General features: G+C 35.1%; 3 protein-coding genes across 4 annotated transcripts in view; 2 read left to right on the top strand and 1 right to left on the bottom strand.

Moving 5' to 3' along the window:
• Positions 1 to 15,035, top strand: part of itcha (itchy E3 ubiquitin protein ligase a) — a 48,371-nt gene extending 33,336 nt beyond the window's left edge. Inside the window, exons 18-24 of one of the 2 annotated variants that reach the window (XM_009302759.5) lie at positions 1,360 to 1,493; positions 1,996 to 2,136; positions 5,367 to 5,487; positions 7,729 to 7,833; positions 7,924 to 8,020; positions 11,623 to 11,695; positions 13,624 to 15,035. In XM_009302759.5, the coding sequence (XP_009301034.1) occupies positions 1,360 to 1,493; positions 1,996 to 2,136; positions 5,367 to 5,487; positions 7,729 to 7,833; positions 7,924 to 8,020; positions 11,623 to 11,695; positions 13,624 to 13,723 (771 nt within the window). In that variant the 3' untranslated portion in view covers positions 13,724 to 15,035. The remainder of the gene's footprint in view (positions 1 to 1,359; positions 1,494 to 1,995; positions 2,137 to 5,366; positions 5,488 to 7,728; positions 7,834 to 7,923; positions 8,021 to 11,622; positions 11,696 to 13,623) is intronic. The other variant, NM_001287095.1, reaches the window with a different exon arrangement.
• LOC141386375 (uncharacterized) overlaps positions 1 to 27,758 on the bottom strand; it is a 506,139-nt gene that overhangs the window by 24,032 nt on the left and 454,349 nt on the right. The gene's annotated exons all lie outside the window — the stretch shown is intronic.
• Positions 20,622 to 27,696, top strand: snrpb (small nuclear ribonucleoprotein polypeptides B and B1). Its single transcript, NM_205667.1, has 7 exons — positions 20,622 to 20,723; positions 21,688 to 21,839; positions 22,989 to 23,100; positions 23,184 to 23,336; positions 24,639 to 24,771; positions 27,021 to 27,146; positions 27,512 to 27,696. Exons 1-7 carry the CDS (start codon positions 20,721 to 20,723, stop codon positions 27,550 to 27,552), a joined length of 720 nt encoding a protein of 239 aa, NP_991230.1. The 5' UTR covers positions 20,622 to 20,720; the 3' UTR covers positions 27,553 to 27,696.

Genomic DNA, 27,758 nt, shown 5'->3' with positions numbered 1-27,758 from the left:
TCAGCTCTCTGTGAGAAGCTGCAGCTCAAGAAATAGTTAAGCAAATTTAAAAGTTTTTAAAAGGGTGCATGTTTGTAATAAAATAAATAATGTAAAATTGCTTTTATTCATAAACGCTGGAATCACCTGGTGTCAGTAAACACACGTGTGTACTACACTCAGTAACAGCATTAGTGTGTGACTCATCATTTCAGAAAGGCTTGAATAAACTCCAGCACAACTTCATCAGATAAACTTACTTGGTATTTTTCACTAATGAGTAGGGCCAAACGAAATCTGCGGACGTTTTTTGCTATTTCTTCTGAGAATTTTGGTAAAAATCTGCATATTTCTGCGGAATTATTTCGGGAGTATCATAACTAAAACCTTAATATGTGAAATAAAAAATAACCTCTTTTTAACAATTTTATTTAATGTTTAAAATGCAAATTCAGTTAGATTCACTTTATTTAGTAAACAAAGCAAGTCTCTCATATAATATCTCTACTAAAAGACAGAAAATATTACTGTACAAACTGCATTGCACATAAACCAGATGAACATTTTCACATAAGTCTATAATATCACTATAATAAATTTAAAAACTGAAAAAATATAAACTTACACACATTTACTCAAGTAAATGAACAGAATTAATGATGGGCTAAAAATCTGCTGAAAGCTGCGTAAAATCTGCAGATTTGGTGTGGGCCTACTAATGAGCTGTATTTCAGCTTTATCCATGTTTGTCTCTGTCACTGACTGCTGTTTATCTGACGTAACACAGGAGAAGCAGTTGGAAACGGTCCTCAGACTCAGACTCCAAAATGGGCATATTCTGCATTGTATAATAAATAATCTGATGGGTATTTTGAGCTGAAACTTTACAGACACATTTTGGAGACACCAAAGGCTTATCTTAAATATTGTAAAAGAGGTTAAATTGGTGCATTTAAGAGGCCTAATAATATTGTCCTTAAAAATTTGTTTTAAAAAAATGTAAAAACGGACTACTAAATGAACTAAATGAAATGAGACTTTCCTTTGAAGACAAAATAATGTAGGATATGATGTATAATATTAATGTAGTTTTCAAATACTTGAAAATCTCTGTTAAATGTCATTTGGGATTTTTTTTTTTTAATTCAACATTTCATTTTCGTTTAATTTCACATTTGCAAAGAAACATGTAGAAAAAGCCTAGTAAACGGACACCTTTTCATTTATTGTATAACATATTCAATCTCATTCTGTAAAACTTGAATTGTGGAATCAAATTCATGAATCGAATCAGAAGTGAGTCAGTACAGCCCTACTGAAGTGTCATGTTTTGAAATGCAGTTTAATATTGTATTTTCTGCTTTTTTTCCTCACATACAGGCTTTGTTTCATGGGAAGTTCATCGACACCGGCTTCTCTTTGCCCTTTTATAAGCGCATCCTGAACAAACCTTTAGCTCTGAAGGACCTGGAGTCCATCGACCCCGAGTTTTACAACTCTCTCATCTGGATCAAGTGAGTCTGCATGAGTGCTAACTACAAAAATGACATATATTTATCAATATTAAATATTATAAAGAATACTTTTGTAACACTTTTCAAAGGTAAAAGCCAGTACAACTGTGTAGATACAGTATATAATGACATTATATGATGAATGTTATTCAATTAGTAATTCAGTAGAGGATCATGGTGCCAGCAATGCTAAGGTTGTTAGTTTTAAGGCCATGTTTTGTATAAAAACATCGGTAGCACTTTAGTCTAGGCCACAATTCATGCTATTAACTACTGGCTTGTTACCTGCCTATTATTTAAGGTATTACCTGTTTATTAGTAGTTATAAAGTATGATCTTATTCTGCGTCTTTAATCCAAGCCAAAACCTAAACCTAACTTCTACCTTGCTAACTATTAATTAGTCTGTTGACCTAGTAGTATTAGTTAATGGTTTGTTTATGACAATGTGTTACCAAATCATCTGCCAACTGAAATAATGTACCTGTCTTATTTTTCTACAGGGATAATAATATCGAGGAGTGTGGCTTGGAGATGTTTTTCTCTGTGGATAAGGAGATTCTGGGAGAGGTCACAACTCATGAACTCAAACCTGATGGAGGAAACATTCAGGTGACGGAGGAAAATAAAGAGGAGTATATCAGGTAAGACATTACTGTGCCCAAATAATCATAGTAAACACATTTTGGGACTTGATTTGTTTTTAAAGGTTGTCAAACAGTGTAATGAATGCTCAGACAGAGATGGATCCATGTGCAGTACGTTTATTATACAATTGAGGAATAACAGCAAAAGGTATATACTCAAGTGTGCAGCAGGGCAATACTGGTTTGTAGACAGGCGGCTAGTAATCGGCATCGGATAACAGGCTGGGATCAGGGCTGGCGGCTGAGATTCGGAATCCAAAGCAGGCCAAGTTCAGGGCAGGCGGCGAGATAAGCACAGAGTCGAGAAACAGTCTGGGTTGGCAACAGGAAACAATCAGGATTAGGAGAAAACGCTCAGAAATGTCTGCGGGGCAAAACAAGACTTCGCAATGAAGCAGTGTGTGTGTGTGTGTGTGTGTGTGCTGCTTATATGTGTGTGGAAGGTGATTGCTGGAAAATAAGCAGAACTAAACGGCATTAATCAGAGCAGTTGTCAAGTCAAGTCAACCTAAGCTTTATTGTTATTTACAGTTGAAGTTGAATTATTAACCCCCTGAATTATTAGCCCCCCTGGTTATTTTTTTCCCAATTTTTGTTTAACTGAGAGAAGATTTTTTTCAACACATTTCTAATCATAATAGTTTTAATAACTCATCTCTAATAACTGATTTACTTTATCTTTGCCATGATGACAGTACATAATATTTGACTAGATAATTTTAAAAGACACTTCTATACAGCTTAAAGGGTCACGAAACACCAAAACACATTTTTTTGAGTTGTTGACAGTGCTATATATGTCACATGCTGCTAAAAACACTATAAGGACACATATATTTCACTAAACAGTGTAAATTGGTTGTTTTTGTGTGCAAAGTGAATGATTACAGCGAAAGTCTTAAAATATAGTCTTCTGCTGCATCCCAGGACATACCGGACTATTTGGGAATGAACAAGCCGACAAAGCCGCCAAAACAGCCCTAGCAGGAAAGCTGAAGGAGTGTAAAATCCCACCTTCAGATCTAAAGCCACTAATAAAAGGCTATATTCTTAACAAATGGCAAACCGAATGGGATCAGTGCCCAGAAAATAAACTTTTTGAAATTCAACCTGAAATAGAAAAAAAAAGTAATTAATTTTTTTAAGTCAAGACATGATGAGATCGATTATAGAAGATGCTGCATTGGACACACGAGACTCGCGCATGAACATTTACTTAAAGGAAAAGAACCCCCAAAATGTCCATATTGCAACAGAAACCAAACTGTTAAACATATTCTTGTGGAATGCCCCATTTTTAATGTTATTAGACAACAATATTTATCTGGAGAGACTTTGAAGGAAGTATTTTTAAATGTGAATGCCCAAATCGACATTCCTATATCATCCCTCTTTTGCTCCTCCAACACACGGCTGGACACGCCCACTTCCCTGACTTTTTCCAAAGTAGAGGTGTGAAAACACCCTGCTGAGACAAGGGTGTTTCATGGCCCTTTAAAGTGACATTTAAAGGGTTAACTGGGTTAATTAGGTTAACTAAGCAGGTTAGGGTAATTAAGCAAGTTATTGTATAATGATGGTTTGTTCTGTAGACAATTGAAGAAAAAAAAATAGCTTAAAGATTCTTATAAATTTGGCCTTAAAATGATTCTTAAAAATTAAAAACTGATTTTATTCTAGCCGAAATAAAACAAATATGACTTTCTCAAGAAGAAAAAATATTATCAGACATACTGTGAAAATCCTCACTCTGGTAAACATTATTTGGGAAATATTAAAAAAAGAAAAAAAAATCAAAGGGGGCTAATAATTCTGCCTTAAACTGTATAAACATGTGTTGACATAAAACGAAACAAAATGTCGTGTCTCACAGGACCACACAAATAAGAGCTAGTTTAAACCTATACAAAACTAACATACCGGAGCAGTAATCTAACTATTCTAACTACCGACTATTCATATACTATAAAGACAGACTATGCAAGTACTTCAAAATGAGATGTTTTTTAGAGGTATAGTGAAGAAACAAGTAGTGCAACATGATTTGTGGTACATACACAAGTAAAGGACTAACATTTACGAGTCACATCACATGAATTACATTCACAGGTCCTTGTAAGATGGAGTTAAGGTGAAGTGTCTGGTGTATATAGAGAGAAGAGTGTGTCTACAGGTGGTTTGTCAAACCCACTCACCTGTGTGAGGCACACTCTAGCTGCGTCCCAAATCGCATACTTATGCACTATTCTACGCCATTTTGTAGTATAAATAGTCTAAGTAGTGTGTTCACACTGAAAACTCTTACAATAATAAGTGCTCTTTACTTACCCGAATGATGCACTCATTCAGCCGCTAAAATGAAGTGTATAGTGATGGACACTTCACGCACTCAACGACCGCAGGTTTGCTCGAGTAGCGGAAGGGGCGGAGCTATCGGGCACACATGTTGCATAACTTTATTTATTTTGGATTGTGAAAGCAAAATTCTCCTACGATAGGGATTATAGCGCCTCCCGATGGTGAATGCGGCAATACTCACGGCAGGTATTATTTGATAATTCGGTCGTTTATTTCACTGATTTGGTGACCGTCAAACCTTATTAGGGAAACGGTTTGAATTTCCGCTTAGTAAAAAAACATTTGTGCGCCATTTGGGACGCCACTACATACATATACTATCCTGTTGAGTGTGTAAGTGCATAAGTACATAGTGCATGAGTGCATAGTGTATAGTGTGCCATTTGGGACGCAGCTTCTGTGTTTACTAAATTGATCAGTTGCACATTATGGTCCTAGTAGTGTGTGATTTGATAAACTCATGTTCTTGAATTATGCTTTTGCCACATTTGCTTTTTAATATTTATATATTAGGCAAAAACACCACTATGAAACTACTAATGCCTCAGTGGTTTTGTTCAAAGACAATTAAATTTGAGCTCTTATTCGCAACTAAATGGTGACAGCAATTCACAAAGCACCAACATTAATCATTGTTTTCCTTTTTGACTGAAAAACTGGAAAAAATAAATAAATAACCCGATTCAGTTTTTTATGATCAAGGAAAGTTTCGGAGGCAGTGTATCGATACGATTGACATAACATGAAGTTTATTTTTATTTATTTTTAAAGTGCGAAAACTACGGACAAAAGATTCAGTGTGCAGCAACCTTTATTCTGGAGTACTGAAGCATTGTGAGGGTGTGATTGTGAAGTTGTTGGTGTTTCAGGTTGGTTGCTGAATGGAGGTTGTCCAGAGGAGTCGAGGAGCAAACTCAGGCCTTCCTCGAGGGCTTTAATGATGTCCTGCCGCAGCAGTACCTGCAATACTTTGACGCCAAAGAACTTGAGGTACACAAACTAAAAATAACAGCCCTGTAAAATTTATATTATTTTCCAATTATTTGTGTTTTACCATTGTTTAACCATTGTGGGCTGTTGGGTCGTTTACACACACTCAAGGGTTAATTTGGAGTCTTCATGTGGCCATAACTTTCTTTGTGTTGCAGCAAATGGAATGATTTTTGGGGACAAATCTTATTTTGACACATATTTTGTAAAAATGCTTTGAAATATTTAAAAAATTCAACAATACACTTACATTTACTACCTTTTGGTTATGTTGGTGGCAGTTTTTGCCTCATTGACTTCCATTATAATGACTTCTTTTATTGCAAAGTCATGACAGCATATAATCATGCATTTTTGATTATTGCTGGTTTTCCCTGTTGGGAAGAGGTCAAAATTGGCTGTATTTGGCTATTGACGATTTGACACGATTCAGGATCGTTTCGTTCTTCAAAATTGTTGTTCGTCAAAGTTGTTGTCATAGCAGCAGTTCTGGCAGCTCAAACCTGCTCGGAAGCAGCTTATTTCTTATGAACAGGATAATACTGAAAGTATGTACCGAATGCTGATATTTTCTTACAGTAGTAGTTACATCCACTTGGGAAAATAGTAAATATTTATTTTAACTAATATATATATATATATATATATATATATATATATATATATATATATATATATATATATATATATATATATATATATATATATTGTAGGGATAGTTTACAGTTTAACCCAAAGAATGACCAGTCTGGTAGATGAAAAAGAGCCGGAGTCAGAGATTTAAATAAATAAATCAAGTTTACTGAAAATAGTTTGCAGTTTCATCCGCAGAAGCCAGCTTCAACACTCGTAATGAGTTCCTAGGCCGCTCTGCTTACAATCACCAATCAATAACAATTACACTCTCACATAACGTCATTAACTGCGTCATACACATAGGTGTTCTAACCTGATTGGTTAAAACACAGATAAACTAGGAACATTTCCACGTGGGGTTCGTGCGTACAATACTGAACATTATCTTAAGCATAAACGTCAAACATCCCTTAGACTGATTAGAGCTGACTCCAGACCTGTGAAATGGATCAACAATCAAACAGAACACTCACACAAAGTATAATCTGTTTCTTATCCAAGGCTGAGTGTACTGTCAGCTGTCTTTATCGAAACTGGTTAAAAATTGGTATAATCTACATTCAGGCAGTTATAATCTTACTACACAAAGTCTATCTTGAATAAAAGTAGAATCACTTTAAAAGATTTAACTGTAAAAATAGCAAAATCACTTTAGACTTTTTAGACAGTATTAACTCCTAGAAATAACAATAGGAACAGTTGATTCCAGTCCTCAGCCCTCAGTTCCACTCAAGGTCTCCATGACCTCTGACCTAGTTTGCTGGCTCCTGAAAATAGGTATAAAGAGACAGGCAAATGCTTTGAACATTCTTATATTAAGCAGTTAAATACTGAGAAACAGGATGATGAAAAGGATAAACGTTGGTGTATGTATTTATATATATATATATATATATATATATATATATATATATATATATATATATATATATATATATATATATATATATATATATATATATATATAAATTTAAAATATATGTTAATAAAACTTATTCAATCTGGACTCCGAAATAAAAGTGCAAAGACTGCCACCTGTTGGTTCAAAGAGAATATGTATTGATATGAACTTTTTCCAATACAAACGTGTACAATCGCTTTAGTACAATTTGTGTATGATAATAAACATGCACGATATGCGACTTTTTTAAAAATAATAATACATTTATTCAGTTATGAACATGTTTTGACAGTATGATGGTGATTTGATGTTTCACAAAAGTTGCAGACGCCTTTACCAATATCAAAATGCTTTTGTGATGCAAAATTAGTTAAACATTCAGTTATTCTTTACCCCGATTAGGAACCGACTACTATAATAATACTATGGCTACTATAATGGAAAATCCGATCTAAAATGTAAAACTAAATAAATAGCTAAAGACTCCTGACACATGAAAGTGTAAATATGCCTTCCTTAAGATTTTATGTAATTTTTCTCACATGGATAATTGAATATTAATAAGATGATGTCATTACGCTGCTGTGCTGTCAGCCAATCGTTGCATTGCTGATCATGATTTCAAGGGTCTATAGATCTGTCCTTCACAACACACACATCGATCTGCAGTCACAATGTGTTCCTCATGTGTAATTGTGCTTCAGGTTATGCTGTGTGGGATGCAGGAGATCGATCTGGGCGACTGGCAGAGGAACTCTATCTACAGACACTACGCTCGCAGCAGCAAACAGATCGTCTGGTTCTGGCAGGTCAGGCTGATCTGCCATTATAAATCTTCATGCATTATTTATAAGTGATGATATTATAATTATCCATGCATTATAAACCTGTGTGTTTAGTTTGTGAAGGAGATGGACAATGAAAAGCGCATGCGTCTGCTGCAGTTTGTGACCGGCACATGCAGACTTCCCGTTGGGGGATTCGCTGATCTTATGGGTAAGAGTCACTGTTTGACTGGTTTATAATTGTGAAAAATAAAAGCACAAAATACTTTGGTATAGTACTTTAAATGAACATTAAAATAATATATGTGTGCATATATATTCAATTAGTTAGTACCTGTAACGACGGGGAGTGACACCAACAACAGAAGGAAGGATCCAAATGCAGGTTTAATCGTAGTCAGGCAAGCAATGGTCAATACAGGTGTAAACAGATGTATGAGGGCAATCCAGAGTCGAAGTCAAAATAACAGGCAGATGGTCAGAGGCAGGCAGCAAACAGAATTAAATAAATAAACAAGGCAAGGATCAAAACACGGCAAAGGCAGACAAAGGAAATGTGTTGTAATGTCACTATCAGTAAACTTGACTCGGCAACATGTGTGTGGAAAAGAGGGGTTTAAATAGTCCAAATAATCATTGTGTGAGTGGCTTCAGCTGACTGGGTGTTGTAGTCCATAACATGGCAGATATGTAGTTCAATGAGTGTGAATGTTTGTGCGTGAATGTTTACCAGCGACATCTGGTGGTTGTTCGCTGGTGAACATGACAGTACCATACATATAAGGTAAAACTTGAACTAATCTAACAAAAAAACTGAAGATCACATTTCATATATTTGTACACCCAAATTATCATGTTGGGGGAAAATATAAATGTTTTAAAAATATTAATAGTTCATTAAATATTAATTCAATGTAATAAATAAGAAAATCAAGAGAGACATAAAATATCATATTAAGTTGAAATTTTGTAGTTTGTAATTTTTTTTTTTTTTTTGCAATAACTCTTTTGAATTGAAATGTATTATTTTTCTTTTATTGTCTTTCTGTGAAAAAACAAAATTCTGTTTCTGAAAAAAAAAACAGTTTAATAAAACTGATTTGTTTAAAGGGTCATGAAACCCCTCTCTTTCGGTTTAAGTCTACCTCAGAAAATGCTCAAAAAATGCTTCGAGATGGGCGTGGAGCTCTGCGGGCAGAGGGTGGAGTGGGCGTGGCCGGCAGAGGGTTGTTGCTAGATTGGATATGGTTGCGGTTGAAGTTCATTCATTCATTCATTCATTTTCTTGTCGGTTTAGTCCCTTTATTAATCTGGGGTCGCCACAGCGGAATGAACCACCAACTTATCCAGCAAGTTTTTACACAGCGGATGCCCTTCCAGCCGCAACCCATCTCTGGGAAACATCCACACATATACAAACACACACACTCAAACACTATGGACAATTTAGCCTACCCAATTCACCTGTACCACATGTCTTTGGACTGTGGGGGAAACCGGAGTACCCGGAGGAAACCCACGCGAACGCAGGGAGAACATGCAAACTCCCGGTTGAAGTTAACAAGAAATATTTACATTATTTAATAAATTTCCCATTTGTTGTATTTTATTAACATCTACCCCAACCCTAAACCCAGGCGTTACAGTAACGTATCTTAAATGCTGCTTAACACACACACACATCTGTTAAAAGACTCCTGACACATGAAAGTGTAAGTCTGCAGCAAACAACAAAGTTAAAAACTTATTGCGTGCCATATTTAACAAACTATTTCCTTTGATTTTTATGTAATTTAGCTCACATGGATAATTGAACATTAATCAGATGATGTCATTACGCTGCTGTGCTGTCAGCCAATCATTGCATTGCTGATCATGATTTTGAGGATTGATTGATCAGTCGTTCCCAACACACACATCGATCTCAGATCAGTTCATCCTGACATTTTAATCTGATTCGCGAACTTGTTTGACGAACCAAATTAGCCAAAGATCAGTTATTAAGATTAAAAGATCCAAGATCTGCCAAATCATCTTAGATCATTTAAGCGAGGTATGAAGAGCGTACCCCAGCTCTCAGAACACAGTAAACATAGTAAATGTCATTATCCGCACACACTTTATAATCTGCTGTTTTACTCCACAGAACTCCATATAAAGACCAGAAACATGTTTGCACAGGCCTATGATGATCAACAGTAACAATAACAATGCCACACATTATTTTTATTACAGTAACATTGTACCACACATTGTAACACATTGAACAGGGAAAACCACCAACAATGAAGAATGCATGATTACATGCTGTCATGGGTGTGCAGTCAAAAAATGTGATTATAATGGAAGTCAATGGGACAAAAACAGCCACCAACATAATGAAAGGGTAGTCAATTAGAACAGTACACAACACAGAAAGAGCATATATTTCTGTGCAAATATTTATGTTTGTACACCATAATTATCATGTTGGGGGAAAATATAAATGTTTTAAAAATATTAATAGTTAATTAAATATTAATTCAATGTAATAAATAATAAAATCAAAAGAGACATAAAATATGTTAAATTCTCAAAATAAGTACTCCAGGGTGTCCTGAACCTTTAAATGCACCAAAAATTATGGATAGAAATATTTATTTTTTAAAAGGGAGTGTACATATTTATGCTGAAATCATCTGTTTTTATCATTCTTAGTTAATAAAACTTGTTCTGAAAATACAAATAACAAATAAATAAACAAAAATGGCAAGTGACAGCATTTTTGTATTTAAAAAAAATGCAAATTATTTTTTCTGAATAATAATAAAAACAAAAAAATACCATATTATACACACACACACAAAACTATAGTTCTTATAATCATAATAGATGCTTAAACATTGACAGCCGAACATGCATTATGTGCATTTCCTGAAGCTGCAGAAAAAAATGTAACGTTTAGGGTAATCAAAATAAAGGAGATCAAATTATTACTAAATGTTAGGAAAATGAAGGGCGGCGCTGTGGGTAGCGCTCTCACCACACAGCAAGAAGGTCACTGGCAGGGCCAGCCTCTGCAGGGTCAATTGGCATTTCTGTGTGGAGTTTGCATGTTCTCCCCATGTTGGCGTGGGTAAAATAGTCTCCACATACTGTCTACTATACAAAAAAATGAAGCCAAACATCTTGGACATGACCATAGCCATCTTCTGTTGATGATGTCAGGTGGAGCCAGAACTGACTTCAGGTCAAGCACTGGAGCCGCATCCAATTGTTTACCCAGAGAAACCACTACTCACATCTTGTTTTGTGTTTATAGATTTACTTAATTTTATTTAGATTTTTAACAGATTACATGTAGTATATTTTAATTCCTATTTATTTTGAAACCTGTAACTATAGACTTCGATAGTAGGAACAACAAACACCATGCAGGCCAGTGGTTACAGGTTTCCAGCATCTTTCCAAATGTCTTTTGAAGAAACTCATAAGGTTTGGAACAACTTGAGGGTGAATGAATGTACAGATGTTTGTCGGGACGTATGTAGTGTATGTATGTGTGTGAATGCAAGAATATATGGGTGTTTCCCAGTGTTGGGTTGCAGCTAGAAGGGTATCTGCTGCGTAAAACATATGCTGGATAAGTTGGCGGTTCATTCCACTGTGGCGACCCCAGATTAATAAAGGGACTCAGCCGAAAAGAGAATGAACGAATGAATGTAAGGAAAATGGTTTAAATGCCATGTCGGTGCTTTTCACCTCATGTTGAAAAAAATATTAATATTGATAATAATCGGGAATATTAATCAGATTGTGTTTTTATTTTTGCAGGCAGCAACGGACCGCAAAAGTTTTGCATTGAAAAAGTGGGAAAAGAAAACTGGCTGCCGAGGAGCCACACATGGTAAGATCAGAAATCCTAATATTCATCGTTTTTTATGATGCATTATCAAATGCTGTTCATCAGTAGACATAACTGAGCAGCAATTCACTCATTTCTGCAAAACTCCCAGACTAAATATGTGGCAGTCAGAAGTTTAGTGGATGCAAACCGTGATTCTTTGTACAGACAAAATGATTCGCCCTCCTTTGGAATTATTATAATATTTTTTTATATTTCGTAAGTTCTGATTAACTGAGAGATTGATTTCTACACATTTTTAATAATGATGGAAAATGAATGAATACTGTGAGAGGTTCTTGCTCTGTTAAAAAGAAATGCCAGCAGCTGGCTCTCTGCAACTCTCACATGGTCGCCCACTGAAGCTGTGCAGGGCTGCGCCCGGTCAGTACATGGATGGGAGACCACATGGGAAAGGGATAAAGCCTAGTTCACACCACAGGATTTTAAGCCTGATTTTAGCCCGATTAACGAGCTCGCTGCTGGATCGGGCTGTGATCGCGAAGAAATCTGCGGGTGCTCGGCGCTCGCCGCTCTTTATGTGTGAACTACTGAACAACACATCAACGAGGCTTGCTGACGCGTCGCCGACACCTCGCAGACGGAAATCCAATATTCAGCATGCTAAATATTCCAGAGCAGTCAGGCGACTCAACCCCACGTGTGGTCAGATGTAGTGACGAGCTGCAGCCAATGAGAGAGCAGATCAGCATGAGCTGAATGCCTGTGTGTTAAGGAGCTCAGCAGAAACATCTGTGATTGGTCAGAATGGGCATCGATGCACTCGCTTCATTCTGCGTTAGTACAGACATGAGAGGAGGATATATTAACAGTGGAGCTAGAATTGTGTAATTATTAGAATTACCATACTGCTCATTCTGACCGTTCTCATATAAAACGCCATATAGCACAACATATTTACATTCAAAGCTTCTATTGAGATAATAAAATTAAGCTTTGAATGTCTGGCATCACATTTAATGACACCATTACCCTAAAAATATAATCTTTTTTGGTAATACAGCCTATAAATATGTAGTTAAGCTACTGGAACACGCAAAGGCTTGGCTTTCATTTCCACTTTCAAACAGGAGCTATTTCACAGCACAGAATATGCAGTTTTGAAAGATATCTGAAGTAAATTGATGTTTTTGCCATCAGAAAGTTTTGTTTATGTTAGCAGGAAGTTGCTAGGCAAGAAAATGCACACATATTTAAAGTCACATTAAAAAGTATCAGACATGCATGCAGTCATTTTGACCAATATGGTAATTTAAGGCAGAAATGCTCAGTTCTTTACTGTTTTGTAATTAAAAAAATAACAATGTCAGAAAGAAATACACTGATAGTTAGAAAACGGCAGGGTGTTATTTGTTAGTTTATTTCAAAGAGTTATAAAATTACAAAAATTAAAAACTCTCTGTGTATCTATCCACTCGAACATGCAGATGAGTGATTGATCCGCTGATGAATCCGCTGATTTGATGATGTTTTTAAATGCTTCTGCCAATGATTGAAACGCTGTCAGAGGTGTAATCAGCACACAAGCAGCCAATAGTGTTCAGCTTTTTCTGATGACTCCTCCCTCATAATTTCATTGGCTGTGGTTTGGTAGCTTGAATGAGCTGTTGGGGAATGAGTTGTTGTCATGTAGTGTGTGACCCCCCTCTTGTGGATCGTTCACGGAGTGTTGCGTAGTGTGAACACCACAGAGATTAAAACACACAAAGTCAGGTCATGTAGTGTGAACGGCACAGTGATCTGCTGATGTTTAAAATCCTGTAGTGTGAACTAGGCTTAAGGAGATTTCTCCCCCCTTGTGTACAGCGCTGTTAGTGTCTAGAAGAGTGCCTTATAAATGTCAGGAATTATTATTAATCAATCATTTTGTCTCTGTATATATATATATATTTTTTTTTTGACTCCACCAGCTTTAACCGTCTAGACCTGCCGCCCTATAAAAGCTATGAACAGTTAAAGGAGAAGCTGCTCTTCGCCATCGAGGAAACAGAAGGTTTCGGTCAGGAGTAAAGCATGAAAACATCAGCTCATAATCACCATCATATCAGAAGCTGCTACCGAGAGATCAGCAGTGTTTTCCTGGACGCTCTCCTCATCTCTCAGCTTTCTGTTTCTCTGATTTTCTCGCCATTCTGATTTTATACTGCCTTAGTTAAAGATCTGCGATGAAACAAACACTTCAGCTCGCTCTATGCACAAAACCTGCGTCTCAACATGCAACAAACTCTCTCCTTTCGCTTTTTTTCTTGAGCTTTGAGTTTGCATGTCATTTTTAGACACAGAGAGGTAGGATGCGTTGCACTTTATTAGTAAAACACACACACACACACACACACACACACACACACACACACAGGCGTAATATGCAACAGGTCAAACTTCAGCTCACAATCCAAAGAAGTTGCTGATGTAATTACTGATTGCATGGTGAAAAATGAAGCCTGTTTTACATTTTACATTAAAACTTGACATTATAATGCTATAAATGCTGAGTTTTTGTCTTGTTTCTTGTTTAAATGTTGAAAAAGTCTTAAATTAAGAGGCTTTTTCTTGACAAATAAACATGATTGTGATGTTTTTAGAAATAATATGTAAAAATTAAGTAAGTTTTTCTTTAAAACAAGCTTAATAATCTGCCAATGAGTTGAGTAAAATAATCTAAATGCAAAACATTAATTTGCTTTCACCTATGGCAGATTATTTAGCTTGTTTTAAGGAAAATCCCTCTTTATTTTAACATATTACTCCTGAAAACAACACTAGTTGTCTTGAAAATGCTCCTTTATCGCAGTATTTTTAGATATTTGAGCTAGAAACAAGTCAAAATAAGTAAGAAAGCATTTTTGCAGTGTCCCGAAATGCAATAAAATTCCATTCTCAATTCATTATTGTTTAAAAAAAACACAATTGCAAAAAAATAGGCTTCATGTTTAATGGTTTTTTAATGTGAAATAAACTTATTTTGATTTTCACCATGAGCTGTGACCTGGAAATGCCTACAGAGATGACATGTACGTACTGTATGTGGTTGAATTCACAACAATAGCAATATATTTCGAATAAAAAAAAAGACCAAAAATGCAATTTAATGTCATCAACACAATCCACTGTTAGAATATTGCCATTCCTGACAGTCATAAACTCACAAACCACTTGACTAAATGAACAATCTTAGCTGTTTTAGTGTTCACAAATCTGCAGCTAGCACTCTTTTTATACCTTTAAAAAACACACTAGTTTATTGGTCACACTTTACAATACACTACCTGATAAAAGTCTTATCGCCAAGTTTTAGGAATAACAAATAATAACCTCTAGTTGATCATTTGGTATCAGAAATGGCTTATAGAAAAGGCAAAAGCCTCTAGATGACGCTTATTTGAGCACAATAAAATATGATCATGTCCAGTATAGAATATAAAGTCCTGCTGCAGTGGAGACAGAGTGAATTTTGTGTCTGACTCCATCATGAGCTTGGAGGACTGCATCCATACATCTCTGACATGACTCAAATCACTGATTAATAAAGTCATCTGGAATGAAGAAGAAAACCTTCCTGCAGGACTCCCAGAGTTCATCAAGAGTCTTTGGATTCATCTTCAACACCTCCTCCATTTTACCCCAGACATGCTCAATAATGTTCATGTCTGGTGACTGGGCTGGCCAATCCTGGAGCAGCTTGACCTTCTTTGCTTTCAGGAGCTTTGATGTGGAGGCTGAAGTATGAGAAGGAGCGCTATCCTGCTGGAGAATTGTCCATCTCCTGTGGTTTGTAATGTAATGGGCAGCACAGATGTCTTGATACCTCAGGCTGTTGATGTTGCCATCCTCTTGCACTCCCCCATACTGAATGTAACCCCAAACCATGATTTCTCCTTCACCAAACTTGACTGATTTGTGTGAGAATCTTGGTCCATGCTGGTTCCAGTAGGTCTTCTCCAGTATTGGTGATGTTTGGGTTGCAGCTCAACAGACGATTGATCTGAATAATCCACCGTCTGACACTTTTCCAAATGATCAGCTAGAAGTCAAAATATTTTTTGCAGCTCTTACAACTGGGATCAACGACAAGACTTTAGTCAGGTAGTGTAGGCTTTTATTATTTAATGTATTTATTAACATGAACCAATAATATTTGTTCAGCATTTATTAATCATAGTTCATCATTAAATATTGCATTATTAAAATAAAATGTAAAAAAATAAATAAATGCATGAATTTACTTTAATTAACTATCATTATCAAAGAGGAATAAACACTAATAAATGTATTGTTCATGTTAGCAAATACATTAAATAATATTAAGTAATATTGTAAAGTGTTACCACATTCATTAATGCAAAAAATAAATAAATAAAATGTTCTTTAATTAAAAAACAACGATAATAAAAATAAAAAAATTGAACATTTAACATTAATAATTTAAAAAAATAAATCAAATGTGTGTTTGTGTTTGTAGAGATGTTGCAGAATTTATACTGAAGATTTAGGCCTGACGTCATGGATATTCAGTGCATTTCAGTGGTCTGTTTCTTATTCAGATGCAAAAAATACAAAATCCAGGACTGTAAATACTAATATACTGTTAAAAAAAAGGATTTGAGCAAGCTGAATGAGACATTTTCCTTATATTTGCAATTTAGAAAATGATTTTGATTCATTTACAGCAGGAGTGTCAGTCCTGAAGGGCCGGTGTCCTGGAGAGTTTAGCTCCAACCCTCATCAAACACACCTGATGCAACTAATCAAGCTCTTACCAGTTAAACGTTCATCGACTTTTGCTTTAATATTTAAAGGGCTAGCATTGCACCAGATCCCCTTAAGTGGTTTCGTTTGAAAGTGTAAAATCTATATTTTCTGCACATATGCATCACTTTGTTTTTTATTCTACTGTACAAAAGTTATTTACACTTAAATACAAAGTATTTTGAATATCCAAGCTGGGTATTTTACATTGGTTCATTTTCATATTTTTCATATGACACATGTACAAGTTATAGCTCAAATGAAAGCTCTTGCCGGTGCTCATACGGTTCTTGCATTCTTTTTGCTGAATTATATTCACATATCAAACAGTTGCCGAATGAATCGCGGTGTTTCCATGGCGCAGAAGTGAAAACAATACATTTATGATCAATAAGCAGCCCCAGATAGCACAGACAGCTGTCATCTCTTACCTTATGCTGTGCGCTTCAGGGCCATTCTCCTCTGTTTTTGAGCTGATGTGCATAAGTAATCCTTTTATATGTCTGATGTGCTCCAAACACAGTGAATTATGTTTGATCAAACAAAAGAATAGTGAAATATGAAAACAATGATCGCTCCCTGTGGCTTGTACAGCACCTCTCATCAGTTGGAACACAATAACTTTTGCATAGATTATGGTGGAGACATTTTTCTTTTTTCCTATGATTACAGACATGTGCAGGAACCACCAACATTACTTACAGCACGCTAGACCACACACAACCTAAAAGGTACACTTTCAAATTTGAGTTTATGAAAAAAAAAATACAAAAAGCGCCTCTTTTTTTAAATTTTTTATTATAGCACAGACAATATATAATGTTATTTTAAACACTTTTAATAGTGTTTAATGAAAATTAAAAGGGTTTTCTTTAAAATGATACCAGATTTTTGCATTTACACCTCTGCATGTGGATTTGGGAAGCTTTTAAATTTGGATAGGCAAAATCCAGGTGGAAATCTCAAAATAGCAGCAGAGTTTAACTGGTTATATATATATATATATATACGCGATACCTTCAGGCAGGTGTGTTGAAGCAAGTTGGAGCTATAAACTCAGCAGGACACCGGCCCTCCAGGACAGAGTTTGGACACCTCTGGTTTACAGGTTTTTATGCTGGAATTGAATCCATCAGGCTCTGCTTTATTCTCTTCTGTCTCGCTCCAGGGCACTTTATTTTCTAAATATCAGATGTTTTGCATTAAAATAAATGTAAAAAAATAAATGCTGATGGATACAGTCCATCTGAACGACGCACATCTGATGTTTAGTGTCGTTGTTGTGGTGTCTTACAGCGTTTTGTAGCTCTTAAAAGGCCAGACGTGTGGCTTCTTTATTTTCTTAACACTGTAAATCATGTTTGCCTGTGATCTACAACACATTAACGTTGATTTCATGATTTGGATTATATTTATTTTTCTTAAGTGAATGTGTACAGTTGAATGATTAATATAAGAGTACTGTTTTATTCTCAGCTGATGAAATAAAAAATAAGAAGTGCAATATAAATGTGTTGCTTCTTTTATTCTTGCTATGCTGTTGTCATTTGTTTATTTATTACACGACCTGAATTAAATATCCATTCAATTGGCTTTATTTTGGGGAAATGAGTTAGTAAAAAGCAGCAGATGTTATATTGAATTTTAAGATTTGTTTAGCTGTTATTCATATGCATTAATTGAAAGATAATAATTAATATATAATCATTCACACTAATGTAAAGTAACACATTACAAATACTCAAATTACTGTAATTGAGTAGTTTTTCTCAGGAATTGTAATTTACTAAGTCGTTTTATAAATGTGTACTTTTACTTTTACTTACTTTTTACTTTACTTGCATTTTTAGTGCTGCATTGGTACTTTTACTCCACTGCTTTCCTTCAACCTGCAGTCACTACTTTATTTATTCTTGTCTATCGGGATTGGCTAAAGTAGAAAAATCAGTCATGTGATTTCTGTCCAGTCAATTCACACAGAGAAAGTAAATTGCATCATACTGAACAAGCTCAAGATATTGGCACTTTATAAATGCAGTCAAATTTTGGATGCATTAAAAATGTCCAAGAGATGTCTAAAGTCTTTACACGCAATAACCCAGAGACTGTTTATAGACTGCATGTCACGGATTAGATAATGAAGGATGTCGACAGTATGATGACTGAAATCACCAAACAGCCTTAAACAATTACTAAATGGACCGAATGAAGAAAGGAAGGAAGGGTTTGAATGAAGGACTAAACTAGTGAAGGAAGGACCGAACTAATGAAAGAATGACTGAACGAAGGAAGGAAGGATCAAACTAATGAAGGAAGGACTAAACTAATGAAGGAAGAAAGGACCGAAGGAAGAAAGGACTGAACTAATGATGGAAGAAAGGACCAAAGTAATGAAGGAAGGAAGGACCGAACGAAGGAAGGACTGAACTAATGAAGGAAGGACCAAACTAATAAAGGAAAGACAGAACAAAGGAAGGAAGAACCGAACTAATGTAGGAAGGAAGAAAGGACCAAACTAATGAAGGAAGGACTAAACTAATGAAGGAAGAAAGGACCGAAGGAAGAAAGGACTGAACTAATGATGGAAGAAAGGACCAAAGTAATGAAGGAAGGAAGGACCGAACGAAGGAAGGACTGAACTAATGAAGGAAGGACAGAACAAAGGAAGGAAGAACCTAACTAATGTAGGAAGGAAGAAAGGACCAAACTAATGAAGGAAGGACCAAACTAATGAAGGAAGGACTAAACTAATGAAGGAAGAAAGGACCGAAGGAAGAAAGGACTGAACTAATGATGGAAGAAAGGACCAAAGTAATGAAGGAAGGAAGGACCGAACGAAGGAAGGACTGAACTAATGAAGGAAGGACCAAACTAATAAAGGAAGGACAGAACAAAGGAAGGAAGAACCGAACTAATGTAGGAAGGAAGAAAGGACCAAACTAATGAAGGAAGGAAGGACCAAACAAAGGATGGAAGGACCGAACTCATGAAGGAAGGAAGGACCAAATAAAGGACGGAAGGACCGAACTAATGAAGGAAAGAAATTTCAAGCTAAAGAAGGAAGGAAGGACAGAACGAAGGACGGAAGGACCAAACTAATGAAGGAAGGAAGGACCAAACTAATGAAGGAAGGAAGGATAAAACTAGTACAGGAAGGAAGGACCAAACTAATAAAGGAAGGAAGGACCAAACTAATGAAGGAAAGATTAAAGAAAGGACTGCACAAACTAAGAAAGGAAGGAACGAACAAATGAAGGAAGGAACGAATGAACGAACGGCGAGAGGGCTAATGAATGAAGGATTCAAGGAAGGACTAAACAAACTAAGGAAAGAAGGAAGAAAAGAACGAACAAACAATAAAAAGAAAGTTGAAAGGAATGAACGAATATAGGAAGATCACTAAATGCACTACAGAATGTTTTGTTTACACATCCCTGCACAAACTACATGTAAATGCATCAACTTTTTACAGCGTAATACTCACTACTCTTGAGTACTTTAGAAAGGTCTTCATTTTACTCATACTTTGAGATATATTTACAACAGATACTTTTACTCTACTTGCACTACATTTTTGCAAGTAATTGTGCTTTTACTCGAGTATTTATCAGCACTCTTTCCACCACTGATAATTTATTTAATTAATATGGGTCAAAGACAAGACGACCCATTTTTGGTGTTTAGGTCAAATTAGGTGAATTAACCATAATACATTTTGAGGCCATAATACATTATTTATGGTTTGAAATAGATTTGTAAATGACTAATAAAAATTTGTCTGAGTAATTTTCATCATATCTTCATTCTTAACAGTGAATTATTTGCATTAATTTCCAATAAAATAAATATAGTGTGAATATTCATTCTACTGGGAACTCTTGCAAAGCTATTATTACGGGGAAAAATAAATAAATAAATATATATATATATATATATATATATATATATATATATATATATATATATATATATATATATATATATATATATATATATATATATATAATTTATTATTCTTTTATTTTATTAATGTTGTGCCTTCATTCAAAGAATAATTTTGTTTTCTTACTACTGTTGCGAACAGAGAAGGTCGAAGCAGGGTCGAAGGCAAACGTTGGATTGTGTTTCCGGTCGGACTCTTTTCGTGTCGCACTCTTTTCCGCTTTGCCTCCATTAAAGGACTCAGCGGTGGTTCGCGGGTCAATTTTTAAAACTTGTTTGGCAGAATCCGATATTAATCGGAGTCATCCGAACAGCAAACATGGTAAGACTGCACTTATAGTCTCATTACAGTATAACGAGATGATCATGTTTATATTTCTGAGGGCCAGTAATGATTTTAGGCTAAAAACTGTCTGCGTTTTCAATACGTTGTAAGTGCGTAGAGACAAAACAAGCGGGAGATGTTGTAAATGTGAAACAGACGAGAACGTTACATTCAGGCTATTAAGATGCTTTAGGAAATGTAGATTACTTATTAAATGTGTGTATAAACTAATAAATGCAGAAATTATTTAAATCTAGAGAATGAATGAATGAGTGCGTGCTAATGGTGCTAATCGTCGATTGTTTGTTGTCAGTCTAACGTTTCATTAAATAATTTAATCTTTTATTTATAATATACGTTTTAGGGCAGTGTAAATTATATATATTTTTTTCTGTCGCAGTTTTTGTGTAACGTTATAGCAGTGTACTGTTTGCCTTTGCTAAACGAAACAGTTTGGTTGTGCAGCGCTAACAGGAAGACTTTTATTTTGTAATTAAAAGCATTTTTACAGATATGAACGCTTTAGCCGTTCAGACTCAATTCGTTTTCTAGTAATTTACGATTGTTGATGAGGTTAGAAATGATACAGCTGCGTCCTGAAGTTAACATGAATTGTTTTATTTATTTATTAACTTGCACAAAAAAATTATTTTATTAAAGTCTACACTAAACCATCACAGTAATGTAAAATTGTAATTATGCTGCCTATTGTTTATATCATTTATTAAACTACCCATTAAGTTATATTTTATTAATGTCTACCTTAACCCCAACTCTCACAGTAATGTGAAAATATTCATTATTAATGTTGTACAGTTGTCTTATCTAGACTTAGATTTTCCTCCAGAATAGTGCTAAAGTCAATTGTTGTATGGTTTATTTAATTGCAGTAGTCTATAATCGGTATTGACTTATATTGTATGTTTAATATCTTCATTGATCACTCTCTCCTCTGTTGCAGACGGTCGGCAAGAGTAGTAAGATGCTGCAGCACATCGACTATCGCATGCGCTGTATCCTGCAGGACGGACGCATCTTCATCGGCACATTCAAAGCCTTCGACAAACACATGAACCTGATCCTGTGTGACTGCGACGAGTTCAGGAAGATCAAGTATGTCTTCACTATTAAAGCAACACACTGAAATAAAGTATTTTATTTACATTCACTCTTGTGGTTTCAAAGCTTGAAGTTTATTATTATTATTATTTTGTACATGTGGAAAAGTGTTTTCAAGCATCTTAATCCAGTCCAGTCACACCATTCTTCAGAAATCATAGTATGATCTGCTGTAATTTAAAAGTTGGAAACTTTATTTTATTATTATTATTATTATTTAAGGTTTGCTTGAAAAATAAAACAAATAAAGTTAATAAATTATTATTTTTTATTTTTATTGTCTTTTTATTTCTGGGGGAATTTAATTTAGAAGGTTTCTGTGTGGAGCAGACCAACGTTTGCAACACTCGATAATTAATCGATTAATAATAAAAAAATAATAATAGGGGAGGTTTTAGTGGCAGGTCATCATATTAGAATGATTCTAAAGACCATTGCAATGCTGAACATTCAGGTTTAACTTAAAGCAATAAATAAAGCTCAATACATTAAATTATTTTTATTGTTATTTCCATCTTCCTGTATTTTGGAAATAATAAAACCTTTAGAAATATACAAATGTGTATGAATAAATGTTTCCTTGGAGTGCAGAAAAGTTTATTTATATATATATATATATATATATATATATATATATATATATATATATATATATATATATATATATATATATATATAAACTTTTATAAAATATATATTATTTATTATTATTATAAAATATAAAAATATTTTAGAAAAAATATATATATTTTTTTATATATTTTATAAAATAATAATAAAAATATATATATATTTTTATTTATTTTATAAAATATAAAAATATTTTATATAAAAAAAATATATATATATATATATATATATATTATTTATTATTATTATTATTATTATTATAAAATATTTTAGGAAAAAAATATATATATTTTTTATATATTTTATAAAATAAAATAATAAAAAAAAAATATATATATATATATATATATATATATATATATATATATATATTTTTTTTTTTTTAATTTTATAAAATATAAAAATATTTTATATATTATATATTTTATATATTATAATAAAAATATATATATATTATTCTTACTAATGTAAAATCATTTATCCTAAATATTCATCAAAGTTTGTTTTTCACAGACCCAAGAACTCTAAGCAGCCGGAGCGTGAGGAGAAGAGGGTTTTAGGTCTGGTTCTGCTCAGAGGAGAGAATCTGGTGTCCATGACTGTAGAAGGACCTCCTCCTAAAGACGTGAGTGCTCAGAGTCTGTCCTGTGGTTTTTCCTTCATCTAAATGTAGAGAGCATGACATTGTTTGACTGTGTCCCGTTACAGACTGGCATTGCCCGTGTGCCGCTGGCAGGAGTGGCTGGAGGTCCAGGAGTGGGCAGAGCTGCGGGTCGAGGTGTTCCCGCTGGAGCTCCAATGGCTCAGGCTCCCGCTGGACTCGCCGGGCCTGTCAGAGGAGTCGGCGGACCCTCACAGCAGGTACCAGCAAAACAAGATTTATATTAATAGAATTGTACATTTATTTTTTTGGCCTCAAGTCTTACCAGGATTCTTTTATTTAATTCCGTTCAATTCACCTTTTATTTATAAAGTGCTTTTACAATGTAGATTCTGTCAAAGAAACTTCTAGATGAAGGTCTAGTAAATTGAAACCGCTTCAGTTCAGTTTTCTCTGTGGAAGTTCAGTTCACTGTATTATAAATGTCACTGCTGAAAGCCAAAACACTGACAAACAAATTATAGTATTTGGTAATTTATCTACTTATCTAATTATTTTTCAATTATTTTTTTTATTATATATATATATATATATATATATATATATATATATATATATATATATATATATATATATATATATATATATATTCCTTTTTTATACTAAAAACAGAATTTATTTTTATTTTTTGTGGTAAATATTTTTGTTTAATCTGTAGTCTTTTTCATGTGTAAAAAAGATCCTGTAATTTGAAACACATGCTTTACTCATTAATAAATTATATAAAGGATTAATGCATGGAATTAGCTTAAATGTTTTTAATTTACTTAATACAAATGACTCATTACATTTAATTTTATCTAATTTATCTTCTTGCAGTTAAGCATGTTCAATATTAGTAGTTCATTATCACGTTATTGCATGTATGCTTTCCTTCTCTTTTATATGCTTATTTAAAATGCTGATCATCATCAGTTGATTAATGTAAGGCATTTAACACGCGTCACAGGTGGTTAAGGATGTACATTTGAAATGACTAAATTGAGATAAAAATGCTTTTATAAATGCTCATTATACTGAAATGGCGTTTAAAAATTGAGCTTTATTTCTGCCATATTGCTTTATTCCTCTGTTTACATACAAATGCATATTGTATCTTGTATGTTTCTTTTTAATTTAGGCCTGTTATTGATAAATGGCACATGGCTATGTTGCATTTGTTTAAACGCAATACACACACACACCAGCCAGTTAATTTTAACTGCATTCTAAATGAGCATCTTGCAGTACGATTGTTATTTATTTTATTTTTTACTTTCAAGATGTTTTAATTTTGTGAAGTAAACACTGTGGCTTTTTATTCTGATTTCATCTGTTAATCTGCTATTAGACTGTCTACATTTGTAAAAGCGCTATAGGAATTAAGATGACTTGACCTACTTGGCTCAGCCTTTGATAAAACATTATTTGGATTAAGTTTTCTTTTTTGCTGTACCTTGGGTCATTTGAATGTGAACCGTGTTGTCATTCTGTAACCCAGAGTGTGTGTTTGTCCCTGTCAGGTCATGACTCCTCAGGGTCGGGGTACGGTTGCTGCTGCCGCTGCGGGTGCCAGTATCGCTGGAGCCCCCACACAGTATCCTCCTGGCAGAGGCGGACCACCGCCACCCATGGGTAGAGGAGCGCCACCTCCAGGTAAGAGTCTTTCTGCAAAGCTTCGTTAACATTAGCTGTGTTTCCATCCAAAGATGCAAATTAGATTTGTGTGCAAACTGGAATAATGTATATACAATAAAGAATCGTTGCCATCCAATGAGTCAGGGAGAACGAAATCAACACTTTCTGAGAAACTGGCACCAAGCATCAGACAGAAATGTAGTTTAGTGCAGTGTGAGAAGCTACTGTGGGACTTTTCTTGAATAAATTTTCTTTTTCATTGTTTTTTTAAGGCATTTAATTTGTTTTTAATCATTTTTATTATTTATGTATTTTCTTATACTTGTCTCTTTTGTTCCCATTTATGTAAAGCACTTTGAATTGCCACTGTGTATGAAATTCCCTATGTAAATAAACCTGCCTTGCCTAGATGCAGTGGCTTTTGGAGGCAACATAATACTAATACGGAACCACTGTGATGATGAACTGAGGCATTTTACAATGAGCAAAACATTTTAGATGTTCTACAATGTGCTCAATGCTGTTTTGTCCGTTATTGCATCCCGTTACGCATAAGGGTGTCAATCGAAATCAATCAATCTATGCTCAATTTCGATTATCAAATCAAAAAAATGCAATCGTCGATGCTGCCACGCCCCATGTCACGTCAGCTTGGCTTGCCAAGCAGAAAAAAAACGCAGGAGACCCGTCGACAGAGCTTAAACCCTCTCCTCTTTCAATGAAGTCGCTGGTGTGGAAGAATTTTGGATTTCCAGTGAGACAATGTCCATGTTGTCAACAAAAAAAACAGTTTGCAAGCTCTAAGTACGTATTAGGGTTGAGCCAATAGACGATGTCGGTGTTACACCATGCATCGCGATCCTCCGCCCTGCCCCCGTTGCAAATCCCCTCGCGAAAAATACACACTCAGGCCCTGTTTACACTAATGTCTTAGTTTTTAAATGGCCTTTTAGAACGACAACGATCCACAGCCACGCTGGCGTTTTGCATTTCTGAGCACAGTGAGCAGCCCTCCTTCCTCATTACTGCTGAAACCGCACCTCACGTGAGCACACAGAGACACAGACACGCACACACTATCGTGTGCTCGAGACAGTGGGTCCAGGCAGTCAGGGGGTCAGTAGACTGCTTCAATCTTTCACACTTGTACTTGGTCATTTTAGCGAACACCTCAGATACTGTTAGCTGGTTTCTGTTGGTTGTACAGCTTTTTTACCGACACCATTATAACGACACAGATCACTGCCTATTCACGAGTCCCGCAGAAAAAAGTGATTGACAGGTGGTAATTATGTGTGTAACTTATCTTTATTCATTTATGATTTGTTAATGGGTAAAACAAAGACCATGCCGGTCACATAGTTTAAATGGTAGGCTACAAATAATGAATTCGTTATTAATTAATTAATCATTCATAATTAATTTACCACCGCAAATCACGATGGCATCGTCGTCATGTTTCATATTAGACATCGTACAGTGCCAAATTCGTCGACATCGCCCAACTCTAGTACGTATACCACATTCCACCGGCAGCATGACTAACATGGCATCTCCTCTTTAGGCATTTAATTAGCGTGCTAGAACCACGCTACAAAATCCCAAGTAGAACGCATCTCACAGCTATGGTGATACCCTCCATGTACAATAATGTGAAGCAGAAAGTTATTGAAGGTCTGAGCAGTGCACATTTAGTAGCCTTGAGATTGCTGGACCTTCAGCGCAACACTGAGCTTCATGACTGTCACGGCACACAAAGGTCAACATTATTATATTGCATAAGTCTTAAAATGGCGTAGCTTGTGCTTTCAAATTTTTCTTTTTTAAATCGAAAATCGAATCAAACCGTGACTTAAGAATCGAAAATGTTATCGAATCGAGGATTTGGAGGATCGTGACACCCTTAATTACGCACATGATCTAATAACTAATTTGTATGACTTTTCTTTTTTTTCCCTCTTTCTTTCTCTCAATGTTTTTATTTTATTGACATCTTGGATGCACATTTCCATTTATTTTTATTATTATTATACAATTTTTATTCCAAACTGCACATAAATCTAGTCGGATGGAAACGTGGTTATGGTGTGTCCGATAGCTGTGCTGATTCGGCAGCCGTGATGACAGCAGCATTTTCTGAAGCAGATGACGAGTCCGCTTGTGTGGTAGCAGGATTACACTGAGCTCAGAATCACATGGCTGGATCACAAACACTCATGCTGGTGCATGATGGGTAATGTTGACCCTCTGGTCTGCTCATCCCGCAGGTATGATGGGTCCTCCTCCGGGCATGAGGCCACCAATGGGACCTCCAATGGGGATGCCACCTGGCCGCGGGGCACCAATGGGAATGCCTCCTCCTGGCATGAGGCCACCACCGCCTGGAATGAGAGGTAAAGCTGGTTAACTGGGTTGAAATGAAGGTTAAGATGCATTTATATATTATGTATTTATATAGTTTTTTTTACTAGTAGTGTTTTTGAATGATTGCGTAATCATGATGACAGTGATTATTCCCCAGACTGTAAACGTACAACCAAAATATATAATCATTGCATCCCTACTGAAGAATGCTGAAAACCTGTAATCATTTTTATATGGCATCATCATTTGTGATCAGTAGAAGACGAACAAGTTTGGGCGAGTAAATGATGGCCATTTAGTTTTCTGAACAATCCTTTTGAGCCCTAAAGAAATGTGACTTAACTTGCATATGTTATAACAGGTTTAAATGTTATTTATGTTTTGTCTCCTCCAGGTCCTCCTCCACCAGGCTTGCGTCCTCCTCCCAGACCTTAAACCTCCACCCTGGACAAAGATGTACGTCTTTTCCGTGTATAGGAGACTCTGGCTGCAAGTTCTTGTATAGATTGTTGGTTTTTGTATTTTGTCAATTATTTCCCTTTTTTTTAATAAAGTGTCAAATTGACATTCTTGTTTTAATCAGACTCTTGCTTTTTCTTCCAGTTTACTCTGCTGTGCATTTTACTTTCGCAACCAAACAT

Source organism: Danio rerio, chromosome 6, assembly GCF_049306965.1.
Source record: "Danio rerio strain Tuebingen ecotype United States chromosome 6, GRCz12tu, whole genome shotgun sequence".
Classification (NCBI taxonomy): Eukaryota; Metazoa; Chordata; class Actinopteri; order Cypriniformes; family Danionidae; genus Danio; species Danio rerio.
This window is presented reverse-complemented; position numbering and strand designations above follow the sequence as displayed.

Coding starts and splice junctions, on each gene's coding strand:
- snrpb (NM_205667.1), top strand. Junction 23,101..23,183: donor AAGGACCTCCTCCTAAAGAC/GTGAGTGCTCAG, acceptor GTCCCGTTACAG/ACTGGCATTGCCCGTGTGCC. Junction 23,337..24,638: donor TCGGCGGACCCTCACAGCAG/GTACCAGCAAAA, acceptor TGTCCCTGTCAG/GTCATGACTCCTCAGGGTCG.